This window comes from Salvelinus sp. IW2-2015, linkage group LG26, assembly GCF_002910315.2.
Source record: "Salvelinus sp. IW2-2015 linkage group LG26, ASM291031v2, whole genome shotgun sequence".
NCBI lineage: Eukaryota > Metazoa > Chordata > Actinopteri > Salmoniformes > Salmonidae > Salvelinus > Salvelinus sp. IW2-2015.
In genome coordinates, this window is record NC_036866.1 from 25,204,042 (window position 1) to 25,224,680 (window position 20,639).

Here is a 20,639-nt window from a genome sequence, read left to right on the forward strand (position 1 = left end):
TTGCGACTCTTTTTATTTTGATAGTTTATAGTTTATTCACCGTTAGTCTTCATCTCCACACAAACACATGTTTCTGTCTTTCACTAATTCATTCTAATTAACTTAATCATTATGACACACCCCTCACTATTTTCATTGGTTGCACTAATTGCACTGTTTGTCTACATAACCTGGTTCAAGTATTCATGATATTACCATGAAGAAGGCGCAGTGATGTCGAAATGTTGGTAAATACCTAATAAATTACTGGGAGTTTATATGGAGTGTGCGACTCTCTTAATTTTGATACAAAATCCGTTGGCACCACATAACATACCAAGTATTACAGTGTCATGGACATTAATTTCAGTAGCACTCTGCCAACACGCACACACATATAACTCACTCACTCACTCACTCACTCACTCACTCACTCACTCACTCACTCACTCACTACAGTACATACACTACAAACTAGTGACAATATCACCCTATTACAGACATTTAACAGTTTTCTCTTGTCACATCAAACCACAATTTTCTTACAGTATTTTTGACACGGTCATCTACAGTTCATGAATAATTAAACACCAGAAGTGTGAATGATGTGAATGCATATCAATTTCAGTCATAAAGATAAGCTACCAGGTGAGCTACTGCTTTACTCTGACCATGGGCCAGGTCCAACCCAGTTTTTACATGGTTCTCATATTATATAGCCATGTCTTTCACTTTGTAAGTTGACCCATGTGTGTAAATGGCACTAACAAAGTTAGTGTTTATTTCTGTAAGCCCCTTCCCACTGTTCATCACTCAAAGCTTTGTCAGTTACATATCACGACAAGTGACAATCCTTTGAGGAACCAGGGTAAGGGGATCAGTGTACTGTACTGTTCAGATTTAAGCTGTGAACATATTATTTTCTAATTAACAGATTATGGGGTTAATAAAGTTCAACAAAAATGAACTGAACTACAAAAACCTGGCAATTTTCAAAAGGCAAGAAAACATTTGCAAAAAAAGTGCACAAAAACAAATTCCCAGTAAAGAGGCAAGAGTAATATTGTCTTTGTTCAGTATTTGGAAGACTGCATTGCATAGTTTTAGGACAAAATACTGCCATAATAGAACATCTTAGAACATGCTATTCCACTAACATTAACAAGATCCTATCACTGACCAACAAAAACTATTTCTACAGTGCATTCGGAAAGTATTCAGACCCCTAGACTTTTTCCACATTTTGTTACATTACAGCCTTATTCTAAAATTGATTAAATTGTTTTTTTCTCCCTCATCAATCTGCACACAATACCCCATAATGAAAAAGGAAAACAGTTTTTTAGACATTTTTGCAAAAATACTGAAATATCACAAGTATTCAGACCCTTTACTTAGTACTTTGTTGAAGCACCTTTGGCAGCGATTACAGCCTCGAGTCTTCTTGGGTATGACGCTACAAGCTTGGCACACCTGTATTTGGTGAGTTTCTCTCATTCTTCTCTGCAGATCCTCTCAAGCTCTGTTAGGTTGGATGGGGAGCGTTGCTGCACAGCTATTTTCAGGTCTCTCCAGAGATGTTTTATCGGGTTCAAGTCCAGGCTCTGGCTGGGACATTCAAAGACTTGAAGGACATTCAAAGGACATTCAAAGACTTGTCCCGAAGATGCCACCACCATGCTTCACTGTAGGAATGGTGCCAGGTTTCCTCCTGACTTGATGCTTGGAATTCAGGCCAAAAAGTTATCATGTTTCTTGTTTCTCATGGTCTGAGAGTCCTTTAGGTGCCTTTTGGCAAACTCCAAGCGGGCAGTCATGTGCCTTCTACTGAGGAGTGGCTTCTGTCTGGCCACTCTACCATAAAGGCCTGATTGGTGATGTGCAGCAGTGATGGTTGTCCTTGTGGAAGGTTCTTCCATCTCCACAGAGGAACTCTGGAGCTCTGTCAGAGTGACCATCGGGTTCTTGGTCACCTCCGTGACCATGGCCATTCTCCCCCGATTGCTCAGTTTGACCAGACGGCCAGCTCTAGGAAGAGTCTTGGTGGTTCCAAACTTCTTCCATTTAAAAATGAAGGGTGCCACTGTGTTCTTGGGGACCTTCAATGCTGCAGACATTTGTTTGGTACCCTTCCCCAGATCTGTGCCTCGACACAATCCTGTCTCGGAGTTCTACGGACAATTCCTTCTACCTCATGGCTTGGTTTTTGCTTTGACATGCACTGTCAACTGTGGGACCTTATATAGACAGGTGTGTGCCTTTCCAAATGTCCAATCAATTGAATTTACCACAGGTGGACTCCAATCAAGTTGTAGAAACATCTCAAGGATGATCAATGGAAACAGGAGGAAATTTCGAGTCTCATACCAAAGGGTCTGAACACATATGTAAATAAGGTATTTCTGTCTTATTTTTAATACATTTGCAAAAATTCTGAAAACCTGTTTTCACTTAGTCATTATTTGGTATTGTGTGTAGATTGATGAGARAAAAAAAATATTTTATCAATTTTAGAATAAGGCTGTATGTGGAAAATGTGGAAAAAGTCAAGTGGTCTGAATACTTTCCGAATGCACTGTATGTCCAAGACATATACAGTACATCACAAATGTACAAGGCAGTTGGTGCACTCCAATCCCCTTGCATCTGCATCAAGCTATTAGATTGCTGCTTACAGCCACCGCTTTTCATCCAGCACCATTGTTTCAACCACTTCATAAGTCTCTTCTCCTTTGCAGAGGACAGAGCACTGGGTTCAGGTGAATCACTGTGTCCCATTTCCGTAGTGCTGGAAGTTGAAGAGACCTTAAAAGTACTGTACCTCCACTCAATTAACCAGTTCAGCAGTTCCACAGTAAGCTGGAGAAGGGGGAGTATCTTACTACTGATTGTGATTGAGAAATTCACAGTATTGTTACATAACCATCCAACAGGGTCGGTCATTGACCTATTCCCTAGATTTGAACTAATCTCCCTGTTTTCCTCTTGGATGAGGACTTTTCAGGCACAAAGTCTGCTGCATTTTGTTCAAGGCCATGCTGGTCATCTTAGCTTCAACCAAACTAAATACAGTAATAGGTGACAGGAAAACAAAGTTGAATGTTTGTGTGAAAGAAAAGGGAAGCTGTTTTGATATGTATTCCCTTTTGTCGTTTTTTACCTCATACCACAACTTTGAGTCTGTCATCGGCATTGGGTTTGGCTGTGGACTTGTTTTCTGTCTCCCCAGTCTTTCTTGGCACCTTTGGGCTGGAGGTTGGCTTTCTGGTTGTCAAGGGGCTGTTCAGTCCTTTTCTCTGTAGCTGGGGGCTGGATGAGCGCAACTTCCTGTTGAGCTGAGGGCTGGACGAGCCCAACTTCCTGCCGAGCAGGGGGCTTCGGGAGACTTTGATTTTAGGGGGCTGCTGCAGGGTGTCCATGGGCTTCAGGGTTCTCAGGCTGAGAAGCCCACAGTAGTAGTTACACTGATGCTGGGTCAGGAACTGCTCAAACACCTTAGGAGAACCATCCTCTGTAAGGCCTTGATACCTGCAATGCAGAAGTAATTTCCTTAGAGTTGGATAAGATGATGTGGACCAACTGGTAAAACATTAGCACACATATATGCCTACTTTAAATAATAGCATCAACAGAGATGGGGAGTAGTGAACTACATGTAGATCAACTGTAATTTAATGACATTTTGCCGTAGCTTGGTGGTAGTTTTACTGAATTCATATCTAGGTAGTGTTTTCTCTAGTTAATTACCTTTTTTCCATGTAGCGGTGTAGCTAACTACTGGAAATACACACTACCTTATTTTTGCAAAAAGATAAGAAAATATGGGTAAAGTAAGCAATCATTTCCTTTCTTTTTCAGCATCAGACCTGCTTAATTCTCACTTGAAATGTTTAATAGGCTAAATTACACATTATGTTAACTTATGACCCCAGAGTTATCTGTTCTTGTAATTTGTAGTTTGACATTTCAGATATGATAATAAAATAAAAAAGAAGTGAACTACTTTTTCAAAGTAACTATAGTTAAGTAAACTCGATTTCTCTTAAGGGTAGCTGTAATGTAGCTTAACTTCTTCCAGTGTGAAGTAATCGGTAGCTTGGTAAACTATATTTTCAGAGTAGCTTCCCCAACACTGAGCCTTAATGTGTATTTCCATATGACAACCTAAATATATAATGATATACAAACCCCTTCAATTTTGTGACGATTCTAACTTTAGTGATCTTTGGTCCAACACCTGAAATAAACAAATAACACGGATCATTTTATTTGAACTGCCTTTTGTTCTTCTTTTTCTTTTGAGAATGACCTTGTCTGCTAGTCTTTCTTACCCTCCAGCCCAGTGACCAGTAAGTTGCCGTTTGTCCATTGGTGGATCCAATGCTGGAAGGAGCAGCATTTCATTTCCACCTCTGAGGTGGCTCTGGTGATCAGCCTGCCTTTGGCATCCATCATACAGTACTTGAGGAAGATGTCCTTCAGGTCAGCCTCCACAGTGGCATATGGGACCGAGTTGGCAGGGCGGTACATCAGATAAAGAGGGCTCACTCTGTGTAAGCATGCAGAAAAACAAAGGGAATGAATGACATAACCATACTCTGTCGTTTTTTGTCATTGATTTACTCATACTATTGTGTATTGATAATGATCATTGATAAGTGTATTGATAATGATCATTGATAATAATCAAAATTTGAATTGCAGTCATTATATTACTTACTCCAGTGAAAAGCCAAAGTTTTCAATCACCCTCGCCTCAGCAGCAAAGATTTTGCAATACTCCCGAACTGTGTTTTGGATTTTGCACTCCTGGTGAGACAAAATGCAAAGATGCATTGCATTTGTGTCACATTTGTTTTCTCATATGCTTTTTCTCTACAATCTCCAATTCAATGTTAAACTAGTCAAAGCCAATTATTCATTGGTTTGCACACTGGACTCTTTTAAGTTTCTTAAATCTGTACCTGAATGCTGTTATTCTGTCATCCAACCAGTGGTCACCAGGGTCATATTCATTAGGGCATACCATAGAAAATGTTTTGCAACAGAAAACGGTAATTAACGTTTCTTATTGGACAAGTTCAGGTAGTCCCGTCCCTCCCTGTTTCAGTCCATTTTCTTCTGTTTGGTGCCTAATGAATATGACCCAGTACAGATGACTTCCTAAGCTGCAATACCAAGTCAGAGCAATACAAAACACTACAGGAGGGCTGTCCTCATGATGTGATGTACAGTAAGACTCACCTGCTTAGTCATTTCCATGTTTCTCTCTGCAAGGTTGCTGTCCTCATTGGTCCCATAGGCGATGGGGTTTTGTACTTTGATGATGCAGTTGGTTCCGGATTCAAACACAGGGTCCAGGCCATAGATGACCTTCACCCTGCAGGCCTTGTGTGCACAGCCCTCTCCCAGGTGGGCCTCTTGTGTCATGATGCGCCCAAAGAACTTCTCCCCCCAGTATCCCGGGTCTGCTAGGCCTTTGGTGAATAGCATTGGAGTCATTTCTATCTCTTCTCCAACTGTAAAGGATGCAATATGAATGTCAGAAACTCTCCACATGAGCAGAAACATTGTGTTATATCATAGCAATAAGGTAGTCAACAATACAGTGAGTTTAAGTTATTTAAGCAATAAGTCCTGAGGATGTGTGGTATATGGCCAATGTACCACGGCTAAGGGCTGTTCTTTGCACGACGCAACGCAGAGTGCCTGGACATGACTCAGTACAGAGTGTCTGGACACAGCCCTTAGCCGTGGTATATTGACCATATATCACAAACCCCCGAGGTGCCTTATTGCTATTATAAACTGGTTACCAACATAGTTAGAGCAGTAAAAATAAATGTTTTGTCATACCTGTGGTATACAGTCTGATATACCACGGCTGTCAGCCAGTCAGCATGCAGGGCTCGAACCACCCAGTTTATAATATTGTATAAACCTCCTCAGTGCCTATGAGGCTTACCTTCTAAATCCTCACGCAGGAAGTACTCTGAAAGTACTGCAGAAAAAAACAAACACAATTAGTAACTCATGGAATACATGGTTGAAGTAATGTTGTGGGATTTGAAATATGCCATTAGGTTAACATAATTTACAGTCTACGCTGAGAAGGAAGTCAGTTGAATCAGTCCCAAATTCGTTCTTGATTGTGCAGCCGTACACCCCACAATCTTGACTGGATGTCTGGACGATGGCCAGTGCTACTTGGCTCTCATCTCCTCCACTGGGAAATAAAAGAAGATAAAAAGGTTGACGTGACACAAGACACACGCTCACAGCATATTCAATAATGTATTCACCTCCACAAGAGGTCACTGTGAGACTGAGACAGACAGTAGTGCTGTGTGCCATGCTTGCATGGGGGGAGATTTTGCTGACCTAGCAGCCAATAGCACAGATTTATACTTTAAAGCCCCCTGGTGAATAGCGAAATAGTGTCTCAGTTTTCAGTGGCTGTGTCTGGCCAAAGCTTCACCTCCCTGTGTCAGTCAGGATCAGAGCTGTGGGCTCCCTCGTCACACAAACTGGACACCTCCCAGAGTGAGAATGAGAGAATGACATGGCTGTGTGATAAACCCGCTGCTAAAATTAAAGGCTGTTCATCTTCAGAACATTAGTTCTTCAAATATAGCACAGGGCCCAGATGAACCAATCAATGGGGCTATTAATGAATGCTTACAGTAATTTTGTACAAAGCAACTGTTTTCAGAGGGCAGGTGTCTAATACTGTAACTGCATGATGGCGTTGATCAGAGTGAATATAAATGCTATGTCACCGCTAGATTGTATTGCAAGCAGTTACTGTAAACTCTGGGATGGGAGATTTACCTTCTTTTCACCTCAACTATCTCTTCCTCGTCCCTGTACCACTTGATGGAGGAGTCACTGAGCACGTTGAAGAACTGGCACCAGAGTTTCAAGTGTCCTGAGGCATCTGGGAAGGGCTCTCCCCTGATTTTACGGATAACCTGAGGAGCTGGGTGGGGGGACACCAAGGTAAAGATATACTGTACATGATTTCCTCTAACGTTTCTACTTCATTCAGTGGCAGCTTCCTGATCAGCTCCTCCTGATATGAGACACCAACACCAAGAGATGGACATAGAAACAATATTGGATTTCCTATTTTATTGTTTTACCTTTGAAGGGGTTCAGCTTCTCCTTCTCAGGAGGTTTGACCTCAGTCTTTGGGCTCTTTGGCTCCTCTGTGTTGATCTCCACAACTTTAGGCACCTCCAGAGTTGCCTTCCTACGGCTCAGCAGAGGGGAGCGTCTCTCCAGCGGTGGGGTCTGTGAGCCTGCTGGGGCCTGCAGGAACGCTGCCCTGCGAGCCTGACTGGGCGACAAGTATGGAGCCGCCTCCTTGACCTGGGTGTCCAGTGGGCTACCACCCACACCCAGCGCCACCACTACCCCTTCTCCCTCCCTGGGGATGAAGATCTTGCGGCGAGCTCCAGACGCCAGCTCCTCAGGCGTGGCAGAGCGGATGAGGGTCAGACTGTCCCTTCTTTTCAGCTTGGGGCTGCTCTCACAAGACAGGGAGGACGTTGGGGTGTCTCCACCACTCTGCTCCAATCCTGCCTTCTCACTGTTAGCAGGGTCATCCACAGTAATGGCAGGGGGAGTCCTGGACATAAACCTGCGAAGAGTACTGGGACTCCTGGGGGGTGTTGGGGGTTTGACAGCAAGCCTCTCAATAGGGGTTCTTTCTCTTGGTTCATCACCAATGATGTAAGACTCTATCCTTGACTCTTTGAGTGGTTTTACCTTATCAGTTTCAGTAATACTGATGTCCTCAGCTTTTTGGATTGTTGTTTCTTCTGTTGGCATTATGGGTTTATATGACACAGAGGGGATGTTGTCTATCACGCTACGTTCCTTTGTTTCTATAGTCTGTTTTTGTGGAATATTATGGGGTTTGTCAGACTCAGGGGTAGAAGAATTTTCTAAATCACTCTTGACCCCCCTGAGCATAGCCGCCAAGGATTCTGATTCTTTACTCTCATTTTTAAGAAGCTCTTCGCTTTCGAAAGGGCTATCCTCACAGATTACAGAAATAGGAGGGACCACAAACAGAGGCACTTTGGGTACTTCCTCTGGTGTTCCTGTATCTAAGACGAGGGGCTTAACTTGTGGATGCTCATGGTCTAGTTCACTATCATCAGAATATGAAACATTTCTTTTAGGAATTAACTTAGTATCCATCTTTGTGAGGCACTCACTATTAGTTGGTTGCTCTGCCGTAGGCGTTTTTGCCTCTTCAACTGGTGTAACTTCCTGCACTTTCTCCATTGGTTCGATGATAATATTATTCTGCTTACTTTCTTGAGTGGGTGTCACATCAATTATCACTGGGGTAACAGCTGCACTTTTTTCTGTGATCATTATGTCTAAAACTTCGTTTGCATCATCCTTTTGGAAAATGGCTGACTCTGATGTAGGTTCATTGGGTGTAATAGGTATTAATGGCTGTGTAGGCTCTTTGACTTCTGGGTCCGTAATCTCTATATTTGGTATAATCATTGGCTCTTCTTTTGCCTGTTGTTCTGTCACAATAATTTTGATTTCTGGGATTTTAAGAGCAGAATCTACAATTCTAATCTCTTTTACATTTCCAGAATATCCACCCAGATGAGTGGCATTAGCCTTTCGACTGGTAACTGATGCTGCCACTGGTTGCTCAGCGGGCACAATGGCAGAGCCTCTCACAGGCTGTGTCTCTGAGTGGCTCTTAGATTCACCCAGCATTTCTACCTTTATCTCAGTCACAATTTCTTCCATTTCAACCCGTCTCTCCATAGTGAGGGTTCGCACCTCATTTCTCTGTAATCTCACATTCTGGTTGCCAAATGGACAGTCCACTAAACTTTTCTCCAAAGCAGGAGTACATTCCACTTTTAAGGCACTTTCAACGCTTTTCTCTAAAGCTAAGGTAGATTTCCTTTTTGTGTTGAGATCATGGTCCTCTATGCTCTCCACTGCCACAGGAGGGTATTCATCTGTTATTTTTAGATCTCTATTCTTTAAACTCTTTTGCAGCAAAGTGGGAGAAGATTCCTCCAATCTATTGAAATGTATCTCCTCCTCCTTGTTATGTATTTTCTCTTTACTCTCCTCTAAAACCGGGATGCATTCTATGTGTGCTTTTGAAGAAATTGTCTCTACATTCTCTTGCAAAGTATCAATATACTTGTCTTGGGATTTAGAATCGTGTGTATTAACTTTATCATCCAAAGTAAGAGTCTGCTGCTCTTGTGTTTTAAAATGGCATGTTTCAATTCTCTCTTCTACAGCAGGTGTTTTGATATAAAATATCCCTTCACTCACATTTAAAAAGGGACATGGTTGATTCTCTGCTTTGACATCACCTTTCTCTCCTTGATTCTTATAGACACTTTCAATGCCCTTCTCATCCACATGCATTTCCTTCTCTTTTTCACTTTCGATGAGGCACTGGCTGACTGTGGGTGGGACATTATTGTTAGGAGCACTCCCACTGTCATCCATACTAGTTAGGTTTGACATGTGGGGACCTGCTCCACTGCTGGGGTCTGGGTTCCGTGTAGAGTCAGATATACCCTGTTTGTGTAAAGCTTCAGTTTTATCATTTAGTCTTGTCACCTGATCAGTCCCGGATGAAAACACTTGGATGTTTATCTCATGTGGGGCTGAGACAACCATGTGGGGGACTGAGTCTGCCTGGGTCTGATCCTCAGCAGCCTTGAGGCAAAAACAAACACAGCTGTTTAGTACCACATAATATCAACACTCACATGGTATTTGGAAAGCCCTGAACAACACCATAATTAATAACAACACCATGATAACTACTATGTTAGGATTTACCTTAGTGGTAGCCGATATAATCATATTATCTTGTGACTATGAATCTTTATCGACACTTAGCTTTGGAGAAGTATCACAAACCAATAATGATTACCTGCAACGAAAAGGGTTTTTAAATCATTGACAAACTATTTGTTATGGCCAACCACATGACCAAGGCCAGTATGTTCACCTTTGACTATTGAACACTCAGTGCTTCTTTTAGACTGAGGAAAGTTGTTTTCCATAATAAATCAGTTTTAAAGAATGACCAGAGATATAATATAATTCCAGAATATTTAAAAATCCATATCAGAGTTTGGTAATACTTTATTTGGATAGATGGTTTGTAGATGTTCCGTAGATATTCAATAACTGTCAACAACATTTCAACTATCTACTATCCCTAGCCCTAACCCTAACCTTAACCCTTACCATAACACTTAGTCTAAACCTAACCCTTACTGTAACCTTAGCAAGCAGATTCTTATCAGATAGTTTGTTGATAGTATGACCATCTGAAGATAAAATACAGTATATGGGAATATCCAAATAAAGTGTCACCCAGTTTTCAACATACGTGAACTGTATAACCTTTGTGAATATGTTAAATCGGCAAATGTGTACATAATGTTTGTGTGACCACGGACAATTTAAAAACAATGTTTACGACSTGTCAGTTTTCATGAACTCTCCTTTACCCATATCGAACAGGCTCAAGGTTAATTGAAACCAAGTGTTGGAAAATGTCAAGTGTTTAAAAACGGACAGCTTTATCTGCACCAGATAAGGTAAACGGTTCCTCATTTTTTCCACACAAAGAATCCTTTAACAGGTGTGTTGTTTACACAGTGAGCTGAATGAGTGCCTATCTGTTGGCAAGGGAATATCATCCCACCTCAAGTGACTAATGCTCAAAGTAATTTGCCGTTGCTGAGCACATGCTTAGAAAATGTAATTGTCTTTGGGGAATTAGGGACAACACGTGACTTTAACATAAAAGTCWAATTATATTTGTATCAACATTTCTTCTGTTTTGAAAAATGGAGCCTTTAAAAAGTAACATTGCCTGTGGCAAAAGCAATTTCCATGTTAATTTGTAACGGCTTTCCTCCTCCTCTTCATCCGAAGAGGAGGAGCAGGGATTGAACCAAAATGCAGCGTTGTGTGATGACATAATTTATTTAAACAAGACGAAAAACAAACTATACTTGAATAATTAACAAAACAAATAAACGATGTAGACAGACCTGGACGACGAACTTACATGAAACACGAAGAACGCATAACAGGAAAACTGACTACATAAAACGAACGAACAAACAAAACCGAAAACAGTCCCGTGTGGCGTAACATACAGACACTGACACAGGAGACAACCACCCACAAACAGTGTGAAAACACCTACCTTAATATGGCTCTCAATCAGAGGAAATGAAAACCACCTTGCCTCTAATTGAGAGCCATATCAGGTACCCTTTAAACCAACATAGAAACAGAAAACATAGACTGCCCACCCAAACTCACGTCCTGACAACTAACACATACAAAACTAACAGAAAACAGGTCAGGAACGTGACATAACCCCCCCTCAAGGTGCGAACTCCGGGCGCACCAGCACACAGTCTAGGGGAGGGTCTGGGTGGGCATCTGACCACGGTGGTGGCTCAGGCTCTAGCGAGGTCCCCACCCCACCATAGTCAATCCCAGCTTACGTCTCCCCCTTAGAATGACCACCCTCATCTTACACCCACTTAATTTAAATGTTAACCTTAAGATAAGGGGCAGCACCAGGACAGGGGCAGCACCGGGATAGAGAGATAGCTCCAGACCGAGAGGTAGGTCAGGATAGAGAGGTAGCTCAGGATAGAGGGGCAACTCCGGACTGAAAGACAGCTCTGGACTGAGGGGCAGTTCCGGATTACTGGCAACTCCGGACGCTCATGACTGGCGGACGGCTCTGGATGCTCATGGCAGGCTGACGGTCTGGACGCTCATGGAGGCTGACGGCTCTGGACGCTCATGGCAGGCTGGCGGTTCTGGACGCTCATGGCAGGCTGGCGGCTCTGGACGCTCATGGCAGGCTGGCGGCTCTGGACGCTCATGGCAGGTGGCGGCTTGGACGCTCATGGCTCGTGGCGGCTCTGGCAGATCCTGTCTGGCTGGCGGCTCTGGCAGATCCTGTCTGGTTTGCGGTCTGGAGATCTGTCTGGTTGGCGGTCTGGCAGATCCTGTCTGGTTGGCGGCTCTGGCAGATCCTGTCTGGTTGGCGGCTCTGGCAGATCCTGTCTGGTTGGGGCTCTGGCAGATCCTGTTGGTTGGCGGCTCTGGCAGATCCTGTCTGGTTGGCGGCTCTGGCAGATCCTGACTGACGAACGGCTCTAGCGGCTCCTGACTGACTAACGGCTCAGGACAGACGGGCGGCTCTAATGGCTCTGTGCAGACGGATGGCTCAGATGGCGCTGGGTAGACGGATGGCTCAGACGGCGCTGGGGAGACGGATGGCTCAGACGGCGTCGGGGAGACGGATGGCTCAGACGGCGCTGGGAGACGGATGGCTCAGACGGCGCTGGGAGACGGATGGCTCAGACGGCGCTGGGGAGACGGATGGCTCAGACGGCGAGCCTGGGGAGACGGATGGCTCAGACGGCGCTGGGGAGACGGATGGCTCAGACGGCGCTGGGAGCGAGCTGCGGCGCTGGAACGGATGGCTCAGACGGCGTGAGGAGACGGATGGCTCAGATGGGCGGCGGAGACGGATGGCTCTGGCTGATCCTGTCTGGCGGAAGCTTGGCGCTCTGTCTGGCGGAAGGCTCTGGGCGGCTCCTGGGTCTGGCGTCTGTTGCGGAAGGCTCTGGCGCTCATGGCAGACGGGCGGTTTGCAGGCTCATGGCAGACGGGGGCTTTGAAGGTCAATACAGACGGGCAGTTCATGCGGCGCTTGGCAGACGGACGTTCAGGCGCGTTGGGCAGACGGCAGACTCTGGCCGGCTGAGACGCACTGTAGGCCTGGTGGTGGTGCCGGAACGGAGGCACCGGACTGGAAGACCAGACTTCAAGCTAGTGCGGGAGCAGGACAGGCCACTGACCTCTCGAAGCGCACTATAGCCTGGTGCGTGGTACCGCACTGGTGGCACCGGGCTGAGTGCACGCACATCAGGACGAGTACGGGAGAAGAACAGTGCGTACAGGGCTCTGGAGACGCACAGGAGGCTTAGTGCGTGGTGCCGGAACTGGAGGCACTGGGCTGGAGACACGCACCATAGGGAGAGTGCTGGGAGGAGGAACAGGGCTCTGAAGACGCACTGGAAGCCTGGCGTGGTGTAGGCACTGTGGTACTGGGTGGGGCGGGAGTAGCGCCGGAAATACCGGACCGTGCAGGCGTACTGGCTCCCTTGAGCACCGAGCCTGCCCAACCTTACCTGGTTGAATACTCCGTCGCCGACCAGTGCGGGGAGGTGGAATAACCCGCACCGGGCTATGTAGGCGAACCGGGACACCATGCGTAAGGCTGGTGCATGTAAGCCGGCCAGGAGACGCACTGGAGACCAGACGCGTTGAGCCGGCCTCATGACACCTGGCTCAATGCCCAATCTAGCCCTACCGTGCGGGGAGTGGAATAACCCGACCGGGCTATCACACTGTACAGGAGACACGTGCGCTCTACTGCGTAACACGGTGTCTGCCCGTACTCCCGCTCTCCACGGTAAGCCTGGGAAGTGGGCGCAGGTTCCTACCTGCCTTGGCCCACTACCTCTTAGCCCCCCCAAGAAATGTTTTGGGTTTTCTTCTCGGGCTTCCAGCCAGTCTCCTTGCTGCCTCCTCATACCACCGCTGTTGGGCTCTCGCTGCCTCCATCTCCTCACGAGCGCGGCGATATTCCCCAATGTGCGCCCAGTGTCCTTTTCCTTCTAATACTTCCTCCAAGTCCATGAGTCCTGATCTCTTGGCGCTGCTCGAATTTCCGTGCTTGATTCTGGATTGGTGGGTGGTTCTGTAGGTTTCCTCCTCCTCTTCATCCGAAGAGGAGGAGCAGGGATTGAACCAAAATGCAGCGTTGTGTGATGACATAATTTATTTAAACAAGACGAAAAAAACGAACTATACTTGAATAATTAACAAAACAAATAAACGATGTAGACAGACCTGGACGACGAACTTACATGAAACACGAAGAACGCAATAACAGGAAAACTGACTACATAAAACRAACAAACAAACAAAACCGAAAACAGTCCCGTGTGGCGTAACATACAGACACTGACACAGGAGACAACCACCCACAAACAAACAGTGTGAAAACACCTACCTTAATATGGCTCTCAATCAGAGGAAATGAAAACCACCTGCCTCTAATTGAGAGCCATATCAGGTCACCCTTTAAACCAACATAGAAACAGAAAACATAGACTGCCCACCCAAACTCACGTCCTGACCAACTAACACATACAAAACTAACAGAAAACAGGTCAGGAACGTGACATAATTAAAACAATCAGACGCATAAATGTTTTATTCTAATGCAATATTTTTACTGGATTACAGGTTTGTTTGAAGAGCAGTATGTAGTATAAATATCTGAATAATAACGTTTATCATTTTGAGGAATCTATCTGCAACTTCCCCTGGGTTTTTTCTGAGGTCATTCATTTTCTTATGTGACGTCAAACAGACACGTACAGTTCCATGACATTAGAACAGGAGAGTTCGAGTTGTGTTTAATGAAGAGGAACTGGTGTCACGTTCAGTCTAAAAWTTTTTACTCTAGCCCGAACAAGGCCTCTTTAACAGAATTTTCACTCTTGTGCACAAACAAAGTTCTCTCAATTGTTATGAGTTCCTCCAATTGATTTGCCGCAACTTCTAACATTAACTGGCCACAACAGGAAAGGGGAGTTGCAGTTCCACATTATGGAGAAACATATCCACAAAACCATTGTTTGTGTGAAGAGTGGAGAGCAGCTCCCCTTACTGCATGTTCTAATGCTCTAATCCAATATAAACACAATGGGCAGCAGACTTCGAGGTTAATTGGAATTAGCACCGTAGGGGACTAATAGAATTAGTGTCATCATGTGTCACACTGGCATTGAGAGAGATGTTGATTCTAGTTACATTACTGAGACAATCTGTCAGATTGCATTTCAACAGGAAGGGAAGTAAAGCCATTAAACAGAACCATATCAGTTTGCCAGTGAAGTTAAACTATGATGTGTCATATAGTTGCGTTGTGTACGGTATAACATTACATTGAACAACGTCAGTAAGTTGTGGGCAGGATTATAATCAAACAACCATTATATATACAGTACCAGTCAAAATTTTGAACATACCTACTCATTCAATGGTTTTTCTTTGTTTACTATTTTCTACATTGTAGAATAATAGTGAAGAAATCAACACATATGGAATCCAGTAGTAACCAAAAAAGTGTTAAAAAAATCTAAATATATTTTATATTTGAGGTTCTTCAAAGTAGCCATCCTTTGCCTTGATGACAGCTTTGCACACTCTTGCATTCTCTCAACCAGCTCCATGAGGTAGTCACCTGGAATGCATTTCAATTAACAGGTGTGCCTTGTTAAAAGTTAATTTGTGGAATTTCTTTCCTTCTTAATGCATTTGAGCCAAATTGGCAATTAACCGCACCTCAGATTGCAGCCCAAATAAATGCTTTACAGAGTTCAAGTAACCGACACATCTCAACATCAACTTTTCAGAGAGGACTGCATGAATCAGGCCTTCATGGTTGAATTGCTGCAAAGAAATCACTACTATTTTTTATTTTTTTTATTTCACCTTTATTTAACCAGGTAGGCTAGTTGAGAACAAGTTCTCATTTGCAACTTCGACCTGGCCAAGATAAAGCATAGCAGTGTGAACAGACAACACAGAGTTACACATGGAGTAAACAATAAACAAGTCAATAACATGGTAGAAAAAAAAGGAATCTATATACAATGTGTGCAAAAGGCATGAGTAGCAATAAATCGAATAATACAATTTAGCAGATAACACTGGAGTGATAAATCATCAGAGATCATGTGCAAGAAGAGATACTGGTGTGCAAAAGAGCAGAAAAGTAAAAAATAAAAGCAGTATGGGGGGTGAGGTAGGTAAATTGGGTGGGTAGTTTACAGATGGACTATGTACAGCTGCAGCGATCGGTTAGCGCTCGGATAGCAGATTTTTAAAGTTGTTGAGGGAGATAAAAGTCCAACTTCAGAGATTTTTGCAATTCTTCCAGTCGCAGGCAGCAGAGAACTGGAAGGAAAGGCGTCCAAATGAGTTTTAGCTTTAGGGATGATCAGTGAGATACACCTGCTGGAGCGCGTGCTGCGGGTGGGTGTAGCCATCGTGACCAGTGAACTGAGATAAGGCGGCACTTTACCTAGCATAGCCTTGTAGATGACCTGGAGCCAGTGGGTCGACGACGAACATGTAGCGAGGGCCAGCCGACCGACCAGCATACAGGTCGCAGTGGTGGGTCGTATAAGGTGCTTTAGTAACAAAACGAATGGCACTGTGATAAACTGCATCCAGTTTGCTGAGTAGAGTGTTGGAAGCTATTTGTAGATGACATCGCCGAAGTCGAGGATCGGTAGGATAGTCAGTTTTACTAGGGTAAGTTTGGCGGCGTGAGTGAAGGAGGCTTTGTTGCGGAATAGAAAGCCGATTCTTGATTTGATTTTGGATTGGAGATGTTTGATATGAGTCTGGAAGGAGAGTTTGCAGTCTAGCCAGACACCTAGGTACTTATAGATGTCCACATATTCTAGGTCGGAACGTCCAGGGTGGTGATGCTAGTCGGGCGTGCGGGTGCAGGCAGCGAACGGTTGAAAAGCATGCATTTGGTTTTACTAGCGTTTAAGAGCAGTTGGAGCCACGGAAGGAGTGTTTATGGCATTGAAGCTCGTTTGGAGGTTAGATAGCACAGTGTCCAAGGAAGGGCCGGAAGTATATAGAATGGTGTCGTCTGCGTAGAGGATCAGGGAATCGCCCGCAGCAAGAGCAACATCATTGATGTATACAGAGAAAAGAGTCGGCCCGAGAATTGACCCTGTGGTACCCCATAGAGACTGCCAGAGGACCGGACAACATGCCCTCCGATTTGACACACTGAACTCTGTCTGCAAAGTAGTTGGTGAACCAGGCAAGGCAGTCATTAGAAAAACCGAGGCTACTGAGTCTGCGCATAAGAATATGGATTGACAGAGTCGAAAGCCTTGCCAGGTCGATGAAGACGGCTGCACAGTAATGTCTTTTATCGATGGCGGTTATGATGTCGTTTAGTACCTTGAGCGTGGCTGAGGTGCACCCGTGACCGGCTCGGAAACCGGATTGCACAGCGGAGAAGGTACGGTGGGATTCGAGATGGTCAGTGATCTGTTTGTTGACTTGGCTTTCGAAGACCTTAGATAGGCAGGGCAGGATGGATATAGGTCTGTAACAGTTTGGGTCCAGGTGTCCCCCCTTTGAAGAGGGGATGACCGCGGCAGCTTTCCAATCCTTGGGATCTCAGATGATACGAAGGAGAGGTTGAACAGGCTGGTAATAGGGGGTGCGACAATGGCGGGGACAGTTTCAGAAATAGGGGGTCCGATTGTCAAGCCCAGCTGATTTGTATGGGTCCAGGTTTTCCAGCTCTTTCAGAACATCTGCTATCTGGATTTGGGTAAAGGAGAAGCTGGGGAGGCTGTGCGAGTAGCAGCGGGGGGGCGGGGCTGTGGCCAAGGTTGGAGTCGCCAGGAGGAAGGCATGGCCAGCCATTGAGAAATGCTTGTTGAAGTCTTCGATTATCACGGATTTATCGGTGGGGACCGTGTTACCTAGCCTCAGTGCAGTGGGCAGCTGGGAGGAGGTGCTCTTGTTCTCCATGGACTTTACAGTATCCCAGAACTTTTTGGAGTTAGAGCTACAGGATGCGAATTTCTGCTTGAAAAAGCTGGCCTTTGCTTTCCTGACTGACTGCGTGTATTGGTTCCTGACTCCCTGAACAGTTGCATATCGCGGGCTCTTCGATGCTATTGCAGTCGCCACAGGATGTTTTTGTGCTGGTCGAGGGCAGTCAGTCTGGAGTGAACCAAGGCTATATCTGTTCTTGGTTCTGCATTTTTTGAACGGAGCATGCTTGTCTAATATGGTGAGGAAGTAACATTAAAGAATGACCAGGCATCCTCAACTGACGGGATGAGGGGCAATATCCTTCCAGGGTACCCGGGCCAGGTCGATTAGAAAGGCCTGCTCGCAGAAGTGTTTTAGGGAGCGTTTGACAGTATGAGGGGGTGTCGTTTGACCGCGGACCCGTGGCGGATACAGGCAATGAGGCAGTATCGCTGAGATCTTGATTGAAGACACAGAGGTGTATTTGGAGGGCAGGTTGGTCAGGATAATGTCTATAGGGTGCCCATGTTTATGGATTTAGGGTTGTACCTGGTGGTTCCTTGATGATTTGTGTGAGATTGAGGGCATCAAGCTTGGATTGTAGGACTGCCGGGTGTTAAGCATATCCCAGTTTAGGGTCACCTAACAGAACAAACTCTGAAGCTAGATGGGGAGCGATCAATTCACAGATGGTGTCCAGGCACAGCTGGGAGCTGAGGGGGGTCGGTAGCAGGCGGCAACAGTGAGAGACTTATTTCTGGAGAGATTAATTTTTAAAATTAGAAGTAAAGGACAGCAATAAGAAGAAGAGACTTGCTTGGGCCAAGAAACACGAGCAATGGACATTAAACCGGTGGAAATCTGTCCTTTGTTCTGATGAGTCCAAATTTTTGGTTCCAACCGCCGTGTCTTTGTGAGACGCGGAGTAGGTGAACGGATGATCTCTGCATGTGTGGTTCCCACCGTGTAGCATGGAGGAGGAGGTGTGATGGTGTGGGGGTGCGTTGCTGGTGACACTGTCAGTGATTTATTTAGAATTCAAGGCACACTTAACCAGCATGGCTACCACAGCATTCTGCAGCGATACACCATCCAATCTGGTTTGCGCTTAGTGGAACTGTTATTTGTTTTTCAACAGGACAATGATCCAAAACACACCTCCAGGCTTTGTAAGGGCTATTTGACCAAGAAGGAGAGTGATTGAGTGCTGCACCAGATGACCTGCCCTCCACAATCACCCGACCCCAATTGAGAGGGTTTGGGATGAGTTGGACCTAGGGCTGTGGCAGTCACGAAAATTCATCAGCTGGTGATTGTCAATTACCGTCGGTCTCATGGTAATTGCCCATTAATTAACATAAAGGAGTTCCACACATGCAAGCTGCTGATGCGTGCCTTTGAAACATCTAAATTTTAAAAGTCTAAAGTGTAATAAATCCATTTAATTGCCTGTACACCATCACAATAAATCCATTATYAATTTTAGGCAGGTCTTTTCTATGAAACATTATAATATGAAGAAGTGCCATTATTTTATATTATATGATTTTATAGTAAGAATATAATTGAACTTCACTGAATAAAATTGAAAGAATATTTTTCCTTGCTAGTGCGTGCATGGAGCTGTTATTCTGTATTCAGCTTAAATTGTGATCATTTGAATCATTTGAAAATATGCTTGATTTTGAGTTATTTGGCAACTTCAGTTGTGAATGATACAAACCTTAGAATGTCTTATGAAATAAAAATATATACGGGCTGCATGATTCCACATTATTGATGATGTAAAAAACTAGAGTGGTTATCTCGCCACAATGACAGGGGTCAGCAGATGTGTCCGGTTCCTTCTCTTCCATAAAGCAGGTCATCTCGGTGTCGGCACGCACTTACAACTTTAGTTGTTCTACAAACGTTGAGCTATATGTTTTGATTTTTAATACATTGTAAGACTGCATGATGAGACTCTAATGATGATTTGAAAAAAGTCACTTGAAAGGCATGAGCTCTGCTTTCTTATTGTGCAGTCTGTACACACTCCAATAGTCTCTCATTCACAATTTGATAACTTGATAATGCCTTGAATTTCACGGCGGCATCCCCTTTGTGGCCATAATGCACCCTAAAGAAATGCATGCCTTTTTGGCCCGGAGTGCTGCGTAGTGCCCTTCTCCCTCAGTGTTCTGCACAATCCGAAGCTCCTCTCACTCACACGGCTCTCTGTCATGTGATCGGGTCTTTCTCACAGGCTACAAGTGAAGACAGTCACATCGCGGACGCACCTGCACGTGTCCTTATCCAATTCCGAGGTGCATATTGAAGATATTGGAAGAACTGTCCACATTGACTTTGTCAGCCAACAAGAGTAAGCCTAATGAAYAGCAAAAGCACTAGACTATGTCAATCTACTATCCCCCATAGTACAAAAGTCGACCAATTCTATTCTGTACAATAAATAAATATTTCAAACATCGTCTGGGACACTTGGGGGATGCGATAGATCCCAAATTAATACAACCACTAGCATCAAACATTTTTTATGCAATGTGGCTGACACAACAGATCAGAATGTTTAGCTTAAAATGTTGATAAACTATTAGGCTATTTCTTCACATTTTAAGCGCTGCAATGCGCACACGGCAGTAGGCTATAAGCACCAATGTTCCATTAGCGGGAAAACACCATTATCAAAAGTGACCGCAAATGCAATTATGCATGAAATGCTTTTATAAAGGTAAATTTTATGGTGAAAAATATCTTCCCCAAACTTTTAAACCTACGCACTGCTTATATATGCTAGTTAGACTCTACACCCCTTGTAAAGTCGATTAATTTGCTTAATTTTAAGAAGTTATTTGGCCACTTTAGTTGTGATATAAACCTTACTAAAACATATAGGCCTATGGGATAGGCTACATGAGGTGTGCGACTATGATTMAAAAAAATCGAAA

At 44.4% G+C, this 20,639-nt stretch overlaps 1 protein-coding gene across 2 annotated transcripts in view; it reads right to left on the reverse strand.

Moving 5' to 3' along the window:
• Window positions 1-286: 286 nt before the first annotated feature.
• The window catches only part of LOC111953018 (alpha-protein kinase 3-like), a 30,725-nt gene continuing 10,372 nt past the window's right edge, over window positions 287-20,639 (reverse strand). For both annotated transcript variants that reach the window (XM_023972087.2, XM_023972085.2), the window contains 9 exons: window positions 7,122-9,702; window positions 6,811-6,958; window positions 6,078-6,205; window positions 5,945-5,980; window positions 5,224-5,498; window positions 4,700-4,788; window positions 4,311-4,528; window positions 4,168-4,216; window positions 287-3,507 (listed from right to left, as the gene is read on the reverse strand). In XM_023972087.2, the coding sequence (XP_023827855.1) occupies window positions 3,141-3,507; window positions 4,168-4,216; window positions 4,311-4,528; window positions 4,700-4,788; window positions 5,224-5,498; window positions 5,945-5,980; window positions 6,078-6,205; window positions 6,811-6,958; window positions 7,122-9,702 (3,891 nt within the window). In that variant the 3' untranslated portion in view covers window positions 287-3,140. The remainder of the gene's footprint in view (window positions 3,508-4,167; window positions 4,217-4,310; window positions 4,529-4,699; window positions 4,789-5,223; window positions 5,499-5,944; window positions 5,981-6,077; window positions 6,206-6,810; window positions 6,959-7,121; window positions 9,703-20,639) is intronic.